Genomic DNA, 22,785 nt, shown 5'->3' with positions numbered 1-22,785 from the left:
AAAGTGGATTCTTTGTGCGAGACGTTGATGGGGACACCTGTCCTTTTCGGGCATTTCATTAATTTAGTGTGTACACGGGTGATTCCATAGCGGGTGATTCCGCAAAATGCATATTAAATTAATAAACGTTTATGAGTTTAGAGTGCGCACTCGTAATAAATTAAGGTTAGGATTGATTTCTAACCAGTTTATTTATTTATGTAGCTAAAGACTGCTAGGTATTCACTTTTGTCGGTTTAATTGTATTATTTTACTAACGATTGTGAATGCTTCAGTTGATGTGTAGAGATAGCAGCAGTGGCGGAGGAAAGCATTGGAGGATAGCGAGTATTCGATTTATCATTTATATTTTGATGGGCGCCACGCCTATATTTTGTCACGCCTATTTATTGAGGCGTTGGATATTTATTATTATTTTGTATGCGCATGGGCGCACGATTATGTTATTTATACTTGGACATTGTATTGGGCATGTCAGACTCTTTGGGCACCACCCGTTAGCTTTATTCCTATTTTGTGTTAAAGCAAACTCAAAAGCTAAAAGCTTGCTATTTTGTAATTTGGGCTATTATTTGAGCTTGAAGATGATTAATACATAAAATACATGCTTTGTGGAGCGCTCACACAAGGCATGGGGGGAGATTACACCCAATTGGTCTCTTGTTCATGTCGTTCATGCTTTTTACATTGAATTTTGTGCAAAAAGTAGAGTTCTATTGTTCTTGGGGACCTTCCAGCATTCACTACACGAGCGTACAGCATCCGATCTGCACACCAAGCACACGAGACACAAATCTTATTGAAGAGAAGCTCGGCTATGTGGGAGCCATTTTCGATATTTATGAGCTCAGCTACAATGTTTGCAAGAGTGTAATTTCTGACAACAATAGGACATTAACAATCTTTGCTTTAGACTTCCTTCTAAAATTTTGCAAATCTTGTATGTTAAAAGGTTATGTTGAAGGTTGACTAGCTCTCGGTTGAGTACAAAGGGGCTGGAGCCACAATTTGTTGTGACTTAGCACCCATGGTAGTTGAGGCGTTATTCCAATGTTCTTGTGAGAAGACGCTTACCTGGAATGTCTCTGAGGTGCTCACCGGTGCGACGTATTTGGGGTGATGCTCGTCGGATGCAGGGTGGGCTGGAGCAAGAAGATATATATATATATATATATATATATATATATATATATATATATATATATATATATATATATCTCTCTCTCTCTCTCTCTCTCTCTCTCTCGATACACGCTCGCTCTCTCTCGTGGGTTGGGAATTGACCCCAGCTTGCGAAGAAATTAAAATATACAAAGCATTGCTTAATCAATGACATCCATATTGCAAATGTCGCTTAACACGTTGCAATTACACATCACTTAAGCGACTTCGTTGTGATGTAACAACGTGTCGCTTATACGACACTTTAAACGTTACTTAGGCGACATGCACCAAGAATTAAAATGAGAAAAAATAGGCTTCGCCTAAGCGACTCTTCGTTATTTTTCCTCAGGGGGGTTACTCATGAATATATGTATATATAATGTGAGTTCAAAATATGGGGTCTTTTAAACACCATTTTTATACATATTTTACATACAAAAGGGTGTCATATAAAGGGGTTACTTACAGATTCAATAGAAAAGGGTTGTGTTTTATTCAAGAAAAATTCACAGATTAGGATATTTATAGATAGGCCATGAACGCACGTTATATAGAGAATATATATATAGTGAACCCCTCGAGCATTTTTCGCCGTGTCTCTAACACCACCTCTTGCTTCTAGTGTCACCAAGTACCTCTAAAAATGGAGGTGCTTGGTGAGCTCACTCCAATCTATGTTACGCAGTAGGAGATGATTCCATAGAAATATTATTGAATAAAGCTGAATCTCGCATACAAGCCACCACATCTTCCACTTTGTCAATCTTGTTTACCTAAAGAGCCTATAATCATTGCATTAACATGACCTCCTCCACCTCCTTGACATACTCTTCTTCGATCCTCCATGGAGTATATACGGATCAATTTTGTAGTCATCCTTATAGACCCTAAGTGGCATTCGCCGTCAATTCTCGTACTGTCTATGGGTTTTTGAACATGATCGAATTTAATGTCGACTCTCAATGAATTATAATTAGGCATATTTAGAGTCTCCCCATTTGTAGATAATTGGAGCTACATGGTAAGAAGTGGAGTGGGCAATTCCCTATCCACGCAAACATTCATGTGGCAATGGACCTGACCCTCATGAAGGCTATTGAGGAGAGATGGATCAAAGAGTCATCTAAGCTAGCTTACTAATATCCTTTATTCATGAGAAAGTGAGATATAGTGTCCATGATAAGAATTGCTATTCGTTAATAATAGGTAGGTGAATGCTTTATCAATTCAAGGTCAATGCTTCACCTTAGTTTTCTTTTCCATACCATGTAACTTGAAAGCCGTCTCTCACAATTTTAGGGGTCAAGGACTACATAGAAACACTTTTGTACATTGTTAGCTCCAACAAAACTCCGTCCAAGTCTGCGACACGCTAAGCAACAAGTGTTCATGAAGAACCGAGGATGATTTCCCAAACTTTTAAAAAGAAAACTTCAAGTTTGTTTTTTCACAATTTCAATCATAAAATTGAGGAATGAATATGTGTAATTTGATTCAAATAATCCTCCGAAAGTTTGTGTACGTGCTACCAAAATGTTATTCGAGAGCGCTGAAAGATGTAGCTGGTGACACATTCAGCGATCGATCACCTTCAACCACAACAACCCTTGCGGGAGGCTGGAGCCTTTTTGACGTAGCAGTCAGTAACTGTATGAGTAGCTGGCCCCTGGGAGCCTTTTTGTCTAGCAGTCAATGAGTTGCAACTTGCTGGCCCCGGGGACCGAGTCACGACCAGTGACCACTCTCTTTCAATTACGGACGGCGGGCCACGGCCCTTGAAGATCGTCTTATCTTCTTTGATCGAGAGACGGACTAGAGCTTTTCGCTCTCTCTCTCTCTCTCTCTCTCTCTCTCTCTCGTGTCCGTGGGTTTGGACTGGAGTTGTATTAATAAAGTCAAACCGGTTGGCTACATCCGAGTTTCCTGTTTTTTACGATCCCAGATACTTGTCCGCGCTAAAAGGAGGTTTAGTAGTACCAAGTTCCAACAAAGAAGAAACACCTATTGATCTTCGGCCGAGTACTAAAGATATTCCTTCAGCTATGATGTATTCCTTCTAAGGGTGGGTTCAGACTCGGCAGACAAAGGGGCGTCCCAAACGAAGTTGACCAATCAAATTTCAGCATCGACAAGTGAACGTTCACACACATGGTGGAAGCCCAAAAAAAGTAGGGGCTCTTTTTGACACGTCACAGTCAAGTGTTCGCTCTTCTCTTCCGGCCTGGCCAGCATGGATATATCTCCTTCGCGCCATGTCTTGTCTTTGGCGCCTTCCATCTTGCCTATGAAGCAAAAGCTTCAAGACTTCCATTGCAGTTCTTGAGCTCTCTCTCTCTCCGCTATATATATGTGCTTCTTCGATCACATCATCAAACTCTCGAGCTTCAATCTACAGGTACTCTCTCTCTCTCTCTTTTTTTTTTTTTCGTAAACGTACTCTCTCTCTCTCTCTCTCTGTGGCATAGAGATGTCTGGTGAATCTCTCCCTCTCTCCCCAGTGGCATGTAATCTTCATTGAAAATCGTGTTTGTCTCTTTTCTTTTCGTAATAGTTGGGTGCATCTCTGACTCTCTCTCTCTCTCTCCCCGCTATATATACGTGCTGCTTCGATCGCAAAACTCTCGAGCTTCAATCTACAGGTACTCTCTCTCTCTGTGGCACAATGATGTCGGGTGCATCTCTCCCTCTCTCCCCATGTGTCGGGTGCATCTCTCCCTCTCTCCCCAATGGAAATCGTATTCGTCTCTTTTTTTTTCCCTAATAGTTGGGTGCATCTCTCTCTCTCTCTCTCTCTCTCTCTCTCTCTCTCTCTCTCTCAATGTGTGCACAATTTGACCAGAATTTGCTTGATTTCTCTCTCTCTCAATTAGGTGCATTATCTATCTGAATCGGTGCACCTCTCTCTCTCCACTCCCAAAGAGGCATGCAATCTGCATTGAACTAAAAAATTGGGTGTATCTGTGTCTCTCTATGCATTGGATCAATAAATCAAGTCTAGACATTGGATTTGTGTTGAAATTGGCCTAATTTTCGTTTTTTGCTATCATGCGAGCTTTTATCAGGTCTCTATTACGTCGAAGCACCTGCTCATCTCGCGTCACTTGGCATCATCCCTTAGCCAAAGGGATCACTCGGGTACGTTCAAAAGAAAAGAAATTTGTAAAAGTACTGCTTTTAGTACCGAGCCTTGGTTTGTAGACGGATATTAGAACTCAATTTTGTAGCAAAACATTATTTAATTTGCAGCATTCATTGGTGTACATCAGAACTCAATTTTCGTTTGTTGTAGCCTTCACACATGTGGTAGAAAGTGTGTGGAGCAGGATAAAATAAAAAAACAAAGTTAGGTACAATTTTGCTATTCTTTTCTCTATATATTTGTGAATGTCTGTCTGTAATCAAATGATTGTCTTATTTTGTAGGCTTGCAGCAATGGCTTTCCGCCAATATACGCAAGACTCTCAAGATGACATTGTCATGGAATCACAGCCACAAATCTCTTTGGATAGCCAAATCTCAAGTCCTTCAGGTTTGCTCCCAAACACATCGTATTATTTGTAGCATCTTCCACAAATGGGTATGCAATTCGGAATGCCTCCACATGGGTTTAGTGCTATGCTTAATGACAGCTCCTGTTCCGAACACTTGCATTACACAACACCTCAAGCTACCAATATGCAAGGGGTTCAACCCTTCTCTACCCAAGGTCAGAATCTGGACCATCACGAGGCAAGTGTGCAATTACCTCAACGACCTCCAAACTCTCGAGGAACAAAGAAGCGTGTAGTGGCACCCAATAATGTGTCACTTACCCTTCCTCTCCCTAAGAAGAGCAAGACTAAGGGAAAGAAAGCCATGACCAATGACATAGACAATGAGGAGAATGGAGAAGAAATAAAGAACAACTTTTGGAAGGATTTTTGGGTTGAGCAGCTAGTTCATGCTCGTGGTAGTATGAATGACCAGTTCAACAAGCCTCAAAAACAAGGTGTTGATCTTTGGGGAAAAATTGCCACACAGTTGGCTTCCATGTATTCTGATTTCGATAAGGACAGTGAGTCTTGCAGGAAGAAGTGGACCCGTGTGTATCAACAATACAAGCAAGATAAAGCACATAACACAATCTCGGGCAATGATAGGAAGATAACATGTAAGTGGTATGATGTAGTGGATGAGTACATGCATGGCCGAGCTCATGTCACATGCATCAGCCATGCTTCTTCCACCCAAGAAAACTTGAATGTAGAGGGAGAAGCATCCCCAGGGAATGTTGAAGGTAGTACATCTATAGAAAATGCACAAAAGATATTGGGATCTAATCGCACACGTCGCAAGCCTGCCGTTGATGACTATCTATCTGGAATGGTTAACACTGGACGAGAGCTGATCTCACAACTAAAAGATTCATCTGAGCGACGAGATGCAATAGAATCCCGCAAACTTGATATATTTCAAGCCATGCATGGTAGCATGGTGGCATTTCTAGAGCTAGCTAAGAAGCCTACTTAGTGTAGTAATGTTGAGTTGTAATGGGAGTTTGAAGATTAATTTTAATCTCATGTTGGTGTTCCAATCTCAACACTGTAAAATGTCTCTATATGTGTCTTCAAAAATGCATATGTTGGTTTCAAAAGTATACTAACTTAAAATGTGTTTCAAATTTGTCTTTTAGGATTAGCATATGTGTATCTTCAAATTTGTCTTTTAGGATTAGCAAGTTTTGATTAGATTTTGTATATGCAGAGTCTATGGCATGTAGTAGAGAGATGGCTTTGTATTGTGCTTGGGTGATATCTGTTATGATGCTAGCCATGCTAGATTGTATATCGGAGGAAGTTGATGATATTGCAAAGGCATGGCTTTATGAGGCAAAAGTTGTTGCCAAGATGATGAAGGCAAAGACCCTAAATCATTGTCGAGGTCACCTTACTCGACGATGTTGGGCTTATCCACGCGCCCAAAATTTTTATCAAGCCACTTTAATGGGATCATACACAGCCCAAATGTTCAAGAAACGCCTTCGTGTTAGCAGGGATACATTCCACTATCTTTGTAACAAGTTGTCTGCTGTGTTTGGGAGGCAAAACACTCGCATGAGACAAGCCATACCACTTCAAACCCGTATTTGCATAGCTTTGCATAGGTTGGCACGTGGAACTCCGCTCGAAGTTCTTGCAGATCTCTATGGATGTGGGAAAGGTACAGCATGTCACATAGTGCTACAATTTTGTGCAGCATTGGTAGCATCAGGATTGAAGGATACATATATACGTTGGCCAACACCGTTTCGAATGCAAAAGCTTTCCGAACAATTTGAAGCTATCAGAGGCATTCCCTTTGTGATTGGTGCCATTGATGGAACACATATCCCCATCATAGCACCTAAGGACAATGCAGCAGACTACTATAACAGAAAAGGTTTTCACTCTATTTTGTTACAATTGACAGTTGCACCTGATTGCACTGCTTGGGACTATGATGTAGGTTGGTGCGGGTCCATACATGACTCTGTGAACTTTGGCAACAGTGCACTTGGGATCCGATGCAACAAAGGTGACCTTGGCAAGTATTGCTTAGTAGGTGATTGTGCATACACAGCAAAACCATACATGCTAGTTCCTTTTAAAGGAAGCAAGGAAGGCTTGTCTAAGATGAAGTATTATTGGAATTTCATCCAGTCCAGTACACGGATGGCCGTTGAGAGGGCTTTTGGAATGCTGAAGGCAAGGTTTCGGATTCTCCTAAAACGCATAGACATGGATCTGCTTAATGTTCCTGACATTGTCACTGCATGTCTTGTGTTGCATAATATTTGCATACTACATGGTGACACCTTTGACATGGATTGGGTAAGGGATGCTGAAACAACCCTCAGGCAATCAGTAAACCTTGAGGTAGGGACCACAAGGACATCAACATCCACCTTATTTGAAGTTCGTGCAGTTCTACCAATGTCAGAAGCGGAGGTGGTCAATCGAGCACAAATTGAAGCGGATGATGTAGAGACCAACAATATGGGTAGAGGTACTGAACGCAGGGACAATTTGGCTCGAGTAATGTATAAGGAGCATTGTCGTAGAAACATCCAAATGGTTTTTGGTGATAGTGAAGATGAGCATCTAGGTGAAGACGAGTAATCTACAATATAAATCTACAGATTCAGATTCAACTTTGTACAAATCTGCTTAGCAATTTTTAAAAATATTCTCTGAAATTTATAATACTCTGTTACATGTTCATTTCTGTTCTTTTCTGTGTACTCTGTTATTCTGATCAAAATTAATGGTATATCAGTAGCAAATTTTGCAGTGTAGTAATGTCTTCCTTCTATTTTGAAGGGTATATAGTCCATAACACAATAACACTTTTGTTATATGGGACTCCTGCATTTGCTTGTGCTGCTATCAGCTTTGATGCTGTTTTAATTTGATAGCCAGAATATATGGTGATGTAGAATATATGGTGCTGTTTTAATTTGATAGCCACAATGATGCAGGAAATGCTTCTGCTATAGTTTTGAAGTCAAATATTTATGATGATGCTGGCATGTCTTGGTTTTAGATGACTTTAGTTTAGACGACTTTTAGTTTAGGGTGGTAGCTTTCTCTTAGCATTTTCATGGTTTTAGATGACTTTAAGTTTAGGGTGCTGCCATTCACTACAGGAATCCATGACAATTGGTAACAAGTCTACAATGTTAAATTCGTGGTGTGGCTGCCATGCCTCTCCTACCAAACTGATAAGGACACAAATTGGGGTTTGAATTTTCATTCTATTTATGGCATTCCTCATCTAGGCACAAAGGTCACAAGTCAGCAAGAGGGCCTTGCTCCTCATCCTCTCACAGTCACCTTGTTTCCTCTCCCATCTCCAGCCATAGTAGCCAGAAGTTTTGGAAACAGCAAGATCGGAAACGAGTTTCCTACAGTATTAATTTTAAGGAAACATCTAAAAATTTGTACAATATGAACATATAAACAATGCCAAATCTTCCAGAATATAGGTCATTTTAAAATCACATTACAATTCATTACTATTAACATCATCAAAACAATGGCAGTTGATACAATGTTTAAAAGGAACCTCATATCAAATATCAATCTAGAGCAAGGACATGTCACACATTCTAAAAGTGGCAAATATGAATAAAAGTGGCAGAAGTGTCAAATGAGTCTGAAGCTTGCCTCGTGAACCTTGCCAAATGTTCAATACATAAATGGAAACTACTAAAAGTAAATCATCAATCTCAATGAAGGCATGTCCTGGCTTCCTCCAGGCTTGTGTCTGTTTACGAAGCTGTTTTAATTTGTCCACTTCTTTCCACATGCCAGCATCAGCATAAATATTTGACATCAAAACTATAGCAGAAGCATTTCCTGCATCTCGTAAGCTGATAGCATCAAAGCAGCGTCTTCCTACTTCTACATCACCATATATTTTGCAGCTACCTAGCAAAGATCTCCAGCCTACCATATTCTCCTGGAATCTCATGCTTTGAAGCAGTTTTTCAGCTTCATGCAAGCGACCTGAACAACCAAGAAGGTCAATCATGCAATTATAATGCTCAAGGTTTGGCCTGAACCCAAACTCATTTTCCATTGAACAGAAGCACTGATAAGCTTCCTCAATCAAACCCAAATGGCTACACACAGAAAGTAGGGAGACAAGGACAACACTGTCTGGGTTCAAGCCTTCTTGTCTCATCTGCTTAAAGTACCGCAGCGCTAAAATGTAATTCTTATGAAACGAATATCCTGCAATCATTGCACTGCATGTGACAACATCATGCTTGAACAATGTTTCAAACACTCCATGAGCATCCTCCAAGCTTCCACATTCAGCATAAAGATTTATAAGGGCACTTCCAATCACTTGGTCAGTATGCAAGCCACTCTCAACAACACATGTGTGAATAAGCTTGCCCTGATGCAGAGCACCTGAGAGACAGCAAGCCTTTAAGATGCTAGCACACGTAACAGCATTAGGTGTCACTCTAGACTGCTGCATCTGCTCAAAAAGTGTCAAAGCCTCCTGGCCATTGAATCCATATTGCACATATCCATATTTATCAAATGCTCTTCTTGCTTCAATGAGACTCTCACACTTAGCAAGCATGTCAATAAGGGCATTCCCAATAAGAAGATCAAACCTGCAGTGGCTGCAAAGGATGCCAACATGCATCATTCTGCCCTGATATAGACAACATGCCTTGAGTACACCAGCAACAGTAATGTTGTCTAAACCCATTCCCTCCTGTTTCATGTCTTGGAAAAGCTGAAGTGCCTCTTGGCTATACCCATGTTGAGCATATGCAGCAATCATTACAGTCCATGTCACTGCATCCCGCCTCAGCAACCGGCCAAATAAACTGCCCGCATCTTTGAGAGACTTAGACTTTGTGTACATGTCTAATAGAGAGTTTGCAATTACAACATCAGACTCAAGAATAGTTTCAATAATGTAGGCATGAATCAGCCTACCAACATCTAGAGCTGCTAAACTGGCAACATCTTTCAAAGTGCAAATGCATGTCACTTTGTCTGGTGTTCTTCCTTCTTGGTGCATCCGTTGAAAAAGTTGAATGCACTCTACAGAAAGCCCTTGCTGAACATAACCTGCGATAACTGCATTCCATGTTACAACACTTCTCACTGGCAACTTTCCAAACAAATATTCAGTGTCCTTGAGTTCTCCACATTTTGTATACATATCAATGAGACTGTTGTTCAGGGAAAGATCTGACTCTAATGCAGCTTCAAGAATGTAAGCATTTAGTTGTCTTCCCGTATCTGAGGCTGATGTCCTAGAACATGCCTTGAGAATGCTAAAGAGGGTGACATTATCAGCCTTCAAATCCTCCTTTTGCATTGTGCCCAAAAGAACTAGAACCTCATGGAGATACCCCACATTTGCATATCCAGCAATCATGGCATTCCATGTCACTATGTCGCGAATCTGATGGTTATTGAACAAGGTGTGGGCATCCTCAAGATTCCCACACTTAGCGTACATGTCAATAAGGGTACTCCTGACATAGATGTCAGACTCGAGACAGTTATTAACAATGTCAGTGTGAGGAGCCTTGCCTTGGCACATGCTTTGAGGGCAGCGACAAAGAGATAGTCGTCCGGCACGACATTGAACTGCTGCATTTGAGAATAGAGCTTGACGGCCTCGTGGTTGTGGTCCGAGTTAGTGTGGGCAGAGATAACAGCATGCCAGACAAATGTGTTCGCTTTGGGGGCTTTGGTGAAGACCTCACTAGCCTCAGGTAATCTTCCGCATGCGGCAAACATTCGGATGAGGCGGCTTGCCAGAGAATCAGAGAGCGCGACATCGTTTGTACAGATCGACCAATAGATTCGCCTACCTTTGTAGAGGTCTTTTGATTTGGCACAGGCCTGCAGAAGGCGGCAGCACGCATCGACTGAAGTGTAGGAACCATTCTTATTCATAAGCCGGGACGATTCATTGCCATGGCACAGGAAACCTGTCGAAGCTCAAGCCAGCTAACATGTGAGAAGGATTCATAGTCGTAGGCTGCACATGTGCCGAATTGTGATGCGAGAGTACTCAGAGATCAGAGATCACGAAGCCGATTACAGGTTTATGCAGATTTTGCTCCACTGAACGGAGCGAAACGCTCCACTGAACGGAGTGGTGGACAAGGAAAGGAGCGAAACGCTCCGTTCAGTGGAGCAAAATGCTCGTTTCGCTCCTTTCCTTGTCCACCACTCATGTGAATGAGAGGGCGGACAACTCTTTGGAAATCCTTGTGGCTGGGTGGAAAAGGGGATTTTTCACCCTTTTGTCCACCGGGCAAGTGTGAACCGGGCCTAAGTATCAATCTGCAAAAGAGGTGTTTTTTAAAGCACACAAACCCTATCTGTCCGCATATTCATTTCCAGATATTCACATACTCCATAGAAAAGTACTTCTAATAATAGTCCATAGGACTCGAGGAAATCTATTGGCGTCACCAAACAATAACAATAGTTCTATTTCAGTCCAAATTTTCATCGAATGATTCAATGCCAGCCAAAGTCATGTTAATATAGACATGGACATATTGATTCATAGACCCATAGAAAATATTGCATCTCATCGTTTGCTTGGTTTTAATAAAATCAAAAGTTTGTATTTAAATCATATTTCCACTCGTGAAGTTCAAACTTTTGATGCCATGATTTTCTACTCATGATTTATATCTTGATTTTTATTTTATTTAGCAAAGATTTTAGAATACTAACACCACAGATTCTGATAATTACTCTTATGTGAATCGACCCCTTATATTATCAAAGAAAGTTATGTATCACTGTACCATTTACAAGTATTGCCATATTCAAAATGTATGCACTTGCTTATATAGGACATAGAGGAATATAGTCTACTATAGATGTGTGCAAAGAATATTTTTATTGGACTACAAGGAATCATGATATTTTAACATTTGTGTTTGAAATCATTATCTGTCAATGCATTAAATGTCATCATCGAAAATAATATGGTTTTCTTATGCCTCTATCAATACCTAATTGCCTATGAGAACAAATTTCTATGGAATTTAATACTAGTCTTTCCACAACGTTGTTAGAAGGAAATGGCCACATAAGCTACTAAGATGCATGCTCTCTACCAGAAGATTCAAGAAAGAGGAGGAAGAGTGGTACAATTAATTGCGCAAGAAGAGATGCTTTGAATATCAAGCACAACATAATGAAAAACCTGGATTACAATCCATGTCGAAAGCTTGGAACCCAAATCACAAATTTTTGTATGTCAAAAATCCTGGAATCCAAATCACAAATTTCGTTAGAAAATATCCTAGATATTAGCCCTCCACTTCATCCAAGCATTTCCATGGCTTAGGAGTGGTCAAACTTTGCTAAGCCCTCTACATTATCCAAGCATAATGTCACTGGGGAGTGATCAAAACTAAGCCCCTATTATTTGCTCTAATGATCAAGTCTTTTTGAAGCATCATGTAATCATTCATGAGCAAGAACCCTATAACAAAGCCTTGGCAAGTGGGATCTTGTCTTGGATTTTCTATAACTTAATTATGCTCTAACTTTCACATATGAACCCAGAATATAGTCGTCAAGGTACTCAAATCAATTGAAATAGGCCTGATCTACAAGCCATCGTGGATAGAATTACAAAAATGATCTCACAATTGTCGAGTTTTACAAAACACATTATTTTAGTTGTTTTTTTTGTTTGGAAGCCCTGCAGCACTTGAACATAGACTTGAGTTTAACCTACTCATGGATATTTAGCATTGTCACTTGGTGTATCTCTTGATAGATATGCATTGTCTCTTTAATCATTATAACACTCATGATCCATTGCTTTCCATAGATCATTCTTCTTAGGTTTTGTTACATCACTCGGAGTACATGCACACACTTGGCATCTTGATTTTCTACTTGCAAAGAGTGACAACATCACACACAACTAAGCAACTTAACATCCCATGGAAATAGAGCTATCTATGATTTTTTCATGGGTGGACACAGTTCTATAATAAGGTTTGCACACCATGATATGATTTAGAAAATTGTGGATATATTCTGTCAACTAGCTTATTTTGTTTTGTCATAAAAATACCTCATCTATCTCTCAAGCTGCTGCTAGAACTTTCATGATCACTATATTTTCTCATCACAATTTTCTAAAATTATACTTGTCGATCATGATGGTGGCTGATCTTGTAATTATTTTTCGGTATCTTTATTTAAAATTCTAGGCTTTAAGATGGATTTCACATCAGATTTTCACCCTGAGAGTAATTGTCAAACTAAAGCAACTAATAGTACTATTATTAACCTTCCTGGATCCCACACTATGGACAAAACCTAATAATTGGTATCAATACTTGTATGTCCTCCAGTTTACCTACAACAACATCCCACATTCTCGTATTGATAAAGCACCTTGTGAGGTAGTCTATAAAAAGAAATTGCCTATCCCTATGACCACCATTACAACTAATGTTGTAGCCAGTGTTGATACTTTGGTCACTAACCATAGAAACAGTTTAGAGGAAGTCATTGAAAAGTTTAGGCAATTGCAATTGAGGTATGCCACCCAAGCTAACGAGAAGATTTAATATGGTGGAGAATTGAGATGAGGAGGTAAAATCCATTCAAAGGTATTCAAAAATTAATCTACTACCAAGGTATTAAAGCCCATTCTGTATTGCTCACAATATTAATATGAATGTATTTCGATTGGGCATTCCTCCGCACTCACAAATTCATAATTCTTTCCACCTTACTTTGTTGAAACCATTTATGCAAACACCTCCAATTACTCATGTTGTAGATGACCCTCCTTTGTTTGAGGAAAATACCAAAAATTTAGTCCGTGAAGTAATTTTTTACCATGAGCAAACCACTACTAGGAGTAGAAATCAATATGATAGAAATCTAGTCAAGTATAGAAACCATATAGTAGAAGAATCTTAATAAATTCAAAAATCAGCATTAACTCTAACCTATGACAATCTGATCAATGCCTATAACTCACAATCACATTAAATATCCCATGGGCATAGATTTATCACATGAACTATTTTGTGTAAAAATCCATAGAACCTTATTCCATAAGAAGGTGCACATTTTTTATATGAGGCAACATTAGTATGAGATTGGCCACCCTTGCATTTTTCTTTGTGTTATCAACTAGGGACAATTACTTTTAAACCCCTAGGAAATGTTATGAAATGATATTTATCACAGTATTTTACTAGAAGTCATTATGAAAATAAGATGATTTTATTTTATTTATGGTAGATTTTGCCTATTTTCCTCATAATCTATAAGTTATCGCACGAGATGCATGTGTGATATTGGTCCCATTATGCCTGGAAGATACATAGAAGGATATTGTGCTATGGTAAGAGTATTATTAGACAGAGTTATGCTTATTTTTGGGAAGTGAAAATTATATGCTTCATAGCGTGGAATTATTATTGGGAATTATACGCTACATAACATAAAAATATTACATTTTTTGTAGGCACTCATAATTGCAAGGACTTTGTATACTCACATATGCAATTGATTTATTTTGGATGTATTTGTTACAAGGGTTAAAATATTGTTTTTGGATATAAGGCTATTTAGAATATGGTGTCTTAGATTTATTTTCCCAAAAGTAAGTCCTGAAAAAAGAGAAAAAGTAAGAACACAAAAATATATCTAATGTATTTTGAGCATAAAAGCTTAATTCAATTTCATAAATATACACATGAGGGAGGTGCTCACTCATGCATGAGGGAAATAGTATTGAATCTTGTATAGTGTATATTTTTTCTCAAATCTCTTCTCCCTTGCAATCTATTCAAGTTCTATTTTCTTTCAATTTTTCCCTATTGTATGATGAAGACTAGCAATGCAATTTTCTTAAGAATAAGCTATCTGCCTATAGACGAGGTAGCTACATGCATATTGCTTAAAAGAAAGGGGGGGAGGGAAGAAAGCATATTGAAAGAGGGAAACCTCACGATCTAACAAGGAAGGTCATAAAGGAAGGATGGTTTGCGAGAGGATTAGTGTTCTGCTCTATAGTTAGATTTAATTGCAAGAGTTAGATGCATTATTAATAGCATGCCAGAGAGAGTCAGTGGAGCTTTTAACCTCAGTGTGAGGGTCTTAAAGCACTAAGAAAAAAGGGGACAATAATTGACCTCCCAACAACACATTCTGCTCTTTCTAGGTAGCAAGGTAGGCTACATGATAGATTCCAATAGTATTGGATCTTTAGAGTTGGCAATGTGGTTGTAATTGTAATGCTTTAGTATGGACTAGAAGCTGCAAGTCAATTGGGACTATAATGTTAAAGAATGAGTGAGGGTCTTTAAGCACTAAGAAAGAAGGGATACCACATGACATCCCATCAACAAATTCAACTCTTTCCAGGTAATAAGGTAGACTAAATAACAACTTTCAATAGTAGTTGGGAGGTGGGTGGATCTTTAGAGTTGGCTGTGGATGTGATTGTGATGCTTTAGTATGGACTAGAAGTTCCAAGTCGATTGGGACTATAATGTTAAAGCAAGAGTGAGGGTCGTAAAGCACCAAGAAAGAAGGGGATAGCAAGTGACCTCCCAATAACACATTCAGGTCTTTCTAGGTAGCAACATGGTCTAGATGACAGCTTCCAATAGTAGTTGGGAGGTGGCCCCGGATCTTTAGAGTTGGATGTGGGTGTAATTGTGATGCTTTACTATGTACTAGAAGCTCCAAGTCAATTGGGACTAAATGTTAAAGCAATAGTAGAGTCTCTTATGTTAGTGCAACCAACTAAAATGAATTAAAGGAAGCGTGATAATTGCAATCTTCTAGTTTGAAGATAGATGCATCTTCTCAAACAAAGCTAAAGAGAGAGAAGTTTAGGATTGTAATGGGTTTTTCTCAAGGTCAAGGACTAGGGCACTGTCTCTACAGAAGATTGCCAATAAGAAAAGGCTGCCAAAGTACCATTGGCAAGATTACAAGCCTCTTCTCATGAAGGGGGGCATTGCCATGAAAGTGGTGAAGGAAAGACATTGAGTGAAAGAGACTATAATGTTAAAGAATGCCCCCCTCACTTTCATGTCTCTTAAAGACCCTCACTCACTTTCATGTCTCTTGGTCAATGTCTCTTGAAGGAAAGACTATAATGTTAAAGAATGAGTGAGGGGGGCATTGCCATGAAAGTGGTGATGAAAGAAGACAAGGAGCATTGTTAGAGTTAAGAAGACATTGACCAAGAGACATGATTATCAACATAATTTTTTTCTTGGCATATTTTACTTCACAATGAAATTTCTTGAAAGGAAGGTTGTCTCTAATAGCTCAGGGTAAGGTACTCTTTGAAAAAATCATTTTCCACAATTGAGTATGTAGGACAAACAATCTTAGATTCAAGACAAAATTCTTTCAATATTACTTTTAGTTAGAGCAACTTGCAACTTTTGGAAGAAAATTCTGAACACAAGGATCAGGTTTTGTCAAAAGACTAGTGTGCTTGTCAAATCTCAACCTTGAGAGAATGGTATGCAACAAAGGGGTCCGAGATGCTTGTTTTCACAATTTTGGATTCTAACACCAGTCAAAATAACTCTTCGCTTCCCCAATTAGTGCAGCACTGCATTTTCAAGACTCAAAGACCAAACATAAAACATGAGCCTTCTTCACAACAACTTAGAACCCATAGGTTGATTGTTCACTCCATAAAAAAGTAAGATACAAGAATTCCTCTCTTCATCTCCTTTCTATCATCATCACACATCAACAATACCAAGCATGAGTTCTCCAAGCTTAATCCAAACACATAAAAATTACAACATAAGAGAATAGCTTCATGAAACCAACCTAATTTGTCCTTTAAAGCACCATTATGTACTTTGGAAGAGAAAATATATTGTTTTAATTTAGATAAGAATTGTGGTTGGTGCCCCTCCTTGTGAACTCGCCAGCCGGAGGAAGAGGACGGTGATTCCTTTTAGGGGATAGAGGCAAATTGTGAAAGGTAAAAGACCCGTGAATAGATTTCTGATCGAGCATCTCGTCGACTTCAACAAGCATCGAAGTGAAACAATTTCTCCTAAATTGTCGTGCGTAGGCGGAGGGACTCGGGAGTCGGGAGAGCAGCTGGCTCACTCCAACCCGGGGCCAGGACTCAACTAGCCTGTCATGACGTCTAGCGAGCTGTTAAATGCACGTCAACTTTCAAGCCTTCAATCATTTGCGAAACCCAGTGGCGGGGAGTCCATCATCCATGGCGTGAGAGTCTCCGCAGTAGAATTAGTGCACTGGTCAGTCACGACTCACCACAAAGAGAGAGAGCACGTTAGAGCGAACTGTTGGGGTTGGAGCCTGGAGGGCATGGCAACCGGATTACAGCAGGCGCACTTGGCTCGGATTCTGCGGGATCCAAATCTGCTGGAGGACATGCAGGAGAATCTGTTTCAGAATGTGCGAATTCTGGTGGTTGGGAAGTCAGGCTGCGGAAAGTCCACTCTCATCCGATTGATGATGGAGGAGGGCGCCATGACGAAGATGCACCAGGAATTACCGATCACATCTGATCGTTCTAGTTTATCCTCTAGCCTTACGGCGCCGGCATCCAGCCATGACGGCCGTGCCGGCGTGCAGGACGTGTGGAAGGAGTGGAAGCACCCGGACGTACCGATCACCTTCCACGACACCAACGGCATGGACACCCGAGGAGAATCACGCCTACACGACATCAAAGACTTCCTGGAAATGCGCCAGCGCGGTACAGAATCGACCAGCTTCGTCGAGAGAGTCCACCTCGTCTGGTACGTCGTGCAATCCACTGACAACAGAGTAGCGGAGGACGGCGGTCTCATGAAGCTCGTCAGCGGATACGACATCCCCATGCTGCTGGTCATGACCCACAAGGATGCCAAGGCGGACCTGAAACCGTCCAGTAAACAGTCGCTGCTGGAGTTAGTGGGGAACCACTCGAAAGCGAAATTACTCGAGGCTCACCTGGTCCGTGTCGGCAACGACGTGGAAGAAGGGATCCTGGACCTGAAGGGTTTGAGGAGGCTCAACCAGAAGACCCATGAGCTCCTGCAGGAGCAACAGAAGTTCATGTGGGCGGCCGCGCAGGCCATCGACATGGAGTACTGAAGAAATACTTGTGACAGCTGGCATCCACTATTTTCTATTTTAACTATTAACTAAGCGATGCAAGCCAAAAGGCGCACCGAATGTGTATAAAGAAAACAGACGCGCCTAATCAAATGAACCGATTTAGTTTTCTGTCTCTGCACGTGCTTCACAGCGCTGCTCTCCCTTCTCTGTGTGTATTTCGTTTTTATACATGGTATCTCGCTGAGAGGTGCACAGACCCTCCACGAAGAACCAAGGGGCTCCCTTCCCTCTGGTGTTCCTGATCTGGACAGCCTCATCCGATGGCGCAAGGGAACCGCTCTTACAAAATTGACAGGCTGACGGATACCAATTTTCAACCCTGGAAGACGAAAATGATTATGATCCTACAAACACAGGATCTAATGGCTGTAGTTGACGGCACCTCTGTGTGCCCCGCTCCTGCTGACCCTACATACGCTGATTGGAAGGCGAAGGACCTCAAGGCGAGGCTGGAAATGTTGCTCCACATGGAAGATGCGCAGACTCAGGCAGTAAGAACTCTCACCACACCAAAGTCAATCTGGGATTATTTGATTGCTACATACGAACGGAAGAACAAGGCCTCTCAGAAACTGGTACTAAAGTCGAGTTTGGAGCTAACCATTGCACAATTCGTCACAGACTTCCTGGGGGTGTTCGGTATGAAGTTCTTGGTCCCAAAATTGGGAAACTTTACATTTTAGGACATTCTAAACTCATTGAGGAATGTCATAGTAGCTTCCTAACTCCAAATCCTGACTACAGCACGCTGATTTGGCATTATCGCCTAGGGCACTTAAACTTACCCACTATGCAAACTATTGCCACTCGCAATCTAGTATATCATTATGCTTTACCAAGGAAAAGCCGCTTAGATCTATGTGAGGGCTGCATATATGGCAAATTAGCAAATTCAAAATACCCATCTAGTAGAACATCAACATTCAATCCTCTTGAACTTGTGCATTCTGATTTGTGCGGCCCATTACCTGTTATGTCTCTCACCCACCATCGCTATTTCATCACCTTTATAGATGACTTCACTAAATACACAAGTGTGGCATTCATCCCAAACAAAACTGGACACACTGTATTGAATGCTTTCAAGTCCTACCATTCTTTGGTGACTAATCATATAGGTCTCCCTTTACGATCCCTTCAAACCGACAACGGAGGAGAATATACATCACATATCTTCAAATCTTATTGTGAGCAGCATGGAATTCGCCAACGACTTACTATACCACACAATCCTCAGCAAAATGGCATAGCAGAAAGAAAGAACCGCTCGCTTATGAACATGGCACGTAGCATGCTTAAGACAGCTGATCTTTCTCCCTCATTTTGGGAAGAAGCAGTTTCCACCGCCTGCTACCTTCAAAATCGTGCTTTCACAAGGAGTATCAAACAAATTCCATACACTTTGTGGTATGGTCAAAAGCCAGATTATGCCATCTTGCGAATTTTTGGGTGCACTGCTTATGCCTACGTTCCACCTTCTCAACGTCACAAGCTTGGTGATCATGCAATCAAAGCCATTTTTGTCGGTTATGGTGAATCCTATGGCATCAAAGGCTATCGCCTATATGATTCTTCACAACGCAAGTTCTTTTACAGTCGCAGCCTCATCTTCGATGAAGATTCTCTGTTGACAACTAGAACTCACCTCCCTATGTTACCTCCACCCTCAACTACGTCTTCTTCTACCTCTCCTTCTCCTATGCCCCGGTCCACTACTTCGTGGCGCGCACCACCTGATCTTGCACCTGTAGCAGCTGCACCTCTACCTGCTGCCCCGCTCGCTCATGCCCATGCTCTTAATCCACCCCTCAACCCTCCCATAAACCCACCAACTCAGCCCATCACTCCACTGGTTCCCTCACGGATCCCAGCCAGCCATGGAAGTTCCCGCCACACTCGTTCCTTTACTCGCCTTGATTATGGCAAAACCATTCCCTCTTCATCCTCTCATCCTCCTTGGGACCCAACCGGACCTAATTTAACACGAAGCAAGCCTCCATCTTTGGCACCTGGCTCTTCATCCTCTCGTAAGAAACCTACCTATTGACCATTCGCCATTCAGTGGGATACATTGGAGAAAGATCCTGCTTCACCCTCTTCTACACCCTCTTCTACGTCCCAACCTGTTTCTACCCCTGAACCCCCATCATTTGATTGCCCCAGCTCGTGGCCCACTTTGCCAAATACAACTTCTTCTCCTACTACCTCTTCATCACCTCCAGAACCGCCACCTCGCATCAGATCTTTGGCGGAAATCTATAAGGAAACTGAGCCTTCTTTAGCAAATCTTGTGTCCTCGTCTTCTGACGATGACTTTATTGGCTCTACTTTCACTTCCCCGGCGTTACCTGCTGATGATAGTGATACTGACCCTTTATCGGTAGAAGAGGCCCTTGCTGGTCCTCACTCACAACAATGGCAACAAGCCATGCAAGAAGAACTTGTCGCGCTGCAGAAAAACCAAACCTGGACACTGGTTCCACTACCCCCTGCACGCAAGCCTATTTCATGCAAGTGGGTGTTGCGACGCAAACTCCATCCTGATGGTTTAGTTGCTCGATATAAAGCTCGTCTTGTGGCTAGGGGTTTCAGTCAAGTTGCTGGTCTCGATTATGGCGACACCTTTTCACCCGTTCTTCGCATGTCCTCATTTCGTCTTCTACTGGCTCTTGCCGTTGCCCTTGACTTGGAGCTATTTCACCTTGATGTTCAAACTGCCTTTCTTCATGGTGAACTGCCTGAAGAACTCTACATGGAGCAACCGCCATACTTTCAGTTGAAGACATCTCCTCACTCTGTTTGCAGACTCCATCGCTCTCTCTATGGCTTAAAGCAATCTCCCCGCCTATGGTTTCACAGGTTCAATGATTTCATGCTTTCGCACGGCTATCAACGGCTTCACTCTGAACCCAATGTGTACATTCGGCATACTCGTGATAGCTTTTTGATTGTGGCACTCTATGTTGATGACATTCCCTTGTTAGGCTCCACTCGTGCAATCATTGATTCAGCTGTACGTGAGCTCAAATCTGCATTTCCCATAACAATTTTAGGGAATTTGACATACTTTTTAGGGCTGCAAATCATTCGTGACCGCTCTCATCAAACAATAATTGTCCATCAATCATCTTACATCAGTTCTATGTTAAAAGAATTTGGCTTCTCTGACATCAAACCCGCTATCACACCTCTTCCCGTTACATGTAAGCTTTCTATCAAAGATTGCCCAACCAATGCGCATGAACAATACATGTCGCAATTCCCATTCCGGCCTCTCATTGGTAAATTGCAGTACTTAGTTACTGGAACCAGGCCTGATATTTGTCATTCATGCAACCTCTTATCCCGCTTCATGCATAATCCCAGCATGGCGCATTGGAAATCACTCCTTCGGGTTGTCCGCTACCTCAAACATACTACTAATTATGGGATCAAATTTTCTTCTCAATCTACGAGTCAACCCATTTCTCTTCTTGGATGGTCTGACTCCGATTGGGGGGGGGGAAACAAATACCCGCAGATCTACTGCTGGATTTGTGTTTATTCTTGCAGGGGGCGCTATCACTTGGCAATCCAAAAGGCAAACTTCAGTGACACTCTCAACAGCTGAAGCGGAGTTTGTAGCTGTGGCATTAGCTGCCAAAGAAGGACTATGGCTACAATCAGTCATTGAAGAACTCAGGCTAATTCCTAAACCATCTTTAAAGATTTTTTGTGATAACATGTCATGTATATTTTTAGCCAGCAACCCAAAGCATTCCGAAAAGACAAAGCATGTGGATTTGAAGTACCATTTTATACGCGAATTGGTGGAATCAAAGAAACTTGAGCTAGAGCATACATCAACACAAACAATGTGGGCTGACTTCCTAACCAAAGCTCTACCAGCTGATAAACACAAAGAATGTTCAGAACATGTTGGCTTACTCAGAGCTCTCACAGAAGAGGATGTCCTCGTCAAGGGGGCGTGAAGAAATACTTGTGACAGAGCTGGCATCCACTATTTTCTATTTTAACTATTAACTAAGCGATGCAAGCCAAAAGGCGCACCGAATGTGTATAAAGAAAACAGATACCTACCAGGACACCTGGTCACGGATCTCCCAGATCACTCCTTCTTCTTTCAGTTCAATCTTCAGTTTTCAGCCTGTTTATAGCGATCGCGACGCGCATGATTTCGTCAATTTTTCTTTTTTATGAAAAATCTCCTAACTGGCTAAAAAAGCCACTTGCTTTTTGCATGCTATACTAATCTAGAAGCTTTTCTAACTTTCTCGGATTTTTACAATAAATAATATCAAATATAGGCTAAAATTATCCAAAAATCTAGTATTTTTGGATAATCCATGCAACTCACTGTTTACTGTGTTTACCGCAGAAAAGAGGAGCGGGAAAATGGAGTAGAGGAGCGGGAAAATGGAAAAAAGAAAATAGCAAAAAAGGCGTAGGATAAAAGAAGGAAAAGACGCCTTGAGCGGTAACCAGACCCTAAAAAATTTAAATGTTCGGGCATGACCCCCAGAAAGTCTCAGTGTCGCCCCGAGAAAGCAAAGGAGTAAAAAGTGCACCATTAAATGTGGAAGCGCTCCCGAATCCTTGTAAAAGAGTGTCAGGCTCGCTCCTGTGCAAATTGTATGCATTAGTTGGGAATAGGATAAATTAGAATGGTGGGAAATGAGAAATGGGCTTTTAGGCCAATGGTCGGCCATGTAAAAAAGGGGATGACCGCCCAAAGAAGGGAGGGCATGTATATAAAGTTCAAAAGTGAATGAGAAGCTCATTCTTGTGTGTGACTAAAGCTTCTTCTTCTTCTTCTCTTGTTTCTTACCTTCTTGCTTGTGCTTGAGGAAGGGAGTGAGGGAGTGTGAGAGGGTGAGGGAGTGAGTGTGTGAGAGTGAGGGATCGTGGAGAAGAAGCTCTCCATCTCCTCTCTCCATCTTCTTCT

General features: G+C 41.3%; 2 protein-coding genes across 2 annotated transcripts; one reads left to right on the top strand and one right to left on the bottom strand.

Annotated features, from left to right (window-relative positions):
• Positions 1-7,315: 7,315 nt before the first annotated feature.
• On the bottom strand, positions 7,316-10,501 carry LOC148011948 (pentatricopeptide repeat-containing protein At2g33680-like). The gene is made up of 4 exons (XM_087670436.1): positions 10,377-10,501; positions 8,377-10,192; positions 8,016-8,086; positions 7,316-7,433 (listed from the first exon to the last, which is right to left on the bottom strand). The coding sequence occupies exons 1-4, from the start codon at positions 10,499-10,501 to the stop codon at positions 7,316-7,318; spliced, it is 2,130 nt and encodes a 709-aa protein (XP_087526562.1).
• A 6,349-nt stretch (positions 10,502-16,850) lies between these two features.
• Positions 16,851-21,784, top strand: LOC148011947 (uncharacterized). The gene is made up of 2 exons (XM_087670435.1): positions 16,851-18,331; positions 21,393-21,784. The coding sequence occupies exon 1, from the start codon at positions 16,851-16,853 to the stop codon at positions 17,814-17,816; it is 966 nt and encodes a 321-aa protein (XP_087526561.1). The 3' UTR covers positions 17,817-18,331; positions 21,393-21,784.
• The last annotated feature ends 1,001 nt before the right edge of the window (positions 21,785-22,785 follow it).

Source organism: Lygodium microphyllum, chromosome 28, assembly GCF_053477565.2.
Source record: "Lygodium microphyllum isolate KBCC chromosome 28, Lygodium_microphyllum_v1.1.10, whole genome shotgun sequence".
Lineage (NCBI taxonomy): Eukaryota > Viridiplantae > Streptophyta > Polypodiopsida > Schizaeales > Lygodiaceae > Lygodium > Lygodium microphyllum.
Note: the sequence above shows the minus strand (reverse complement) of the source record. Positions and strands in the feature narration are given on the sequence as shown.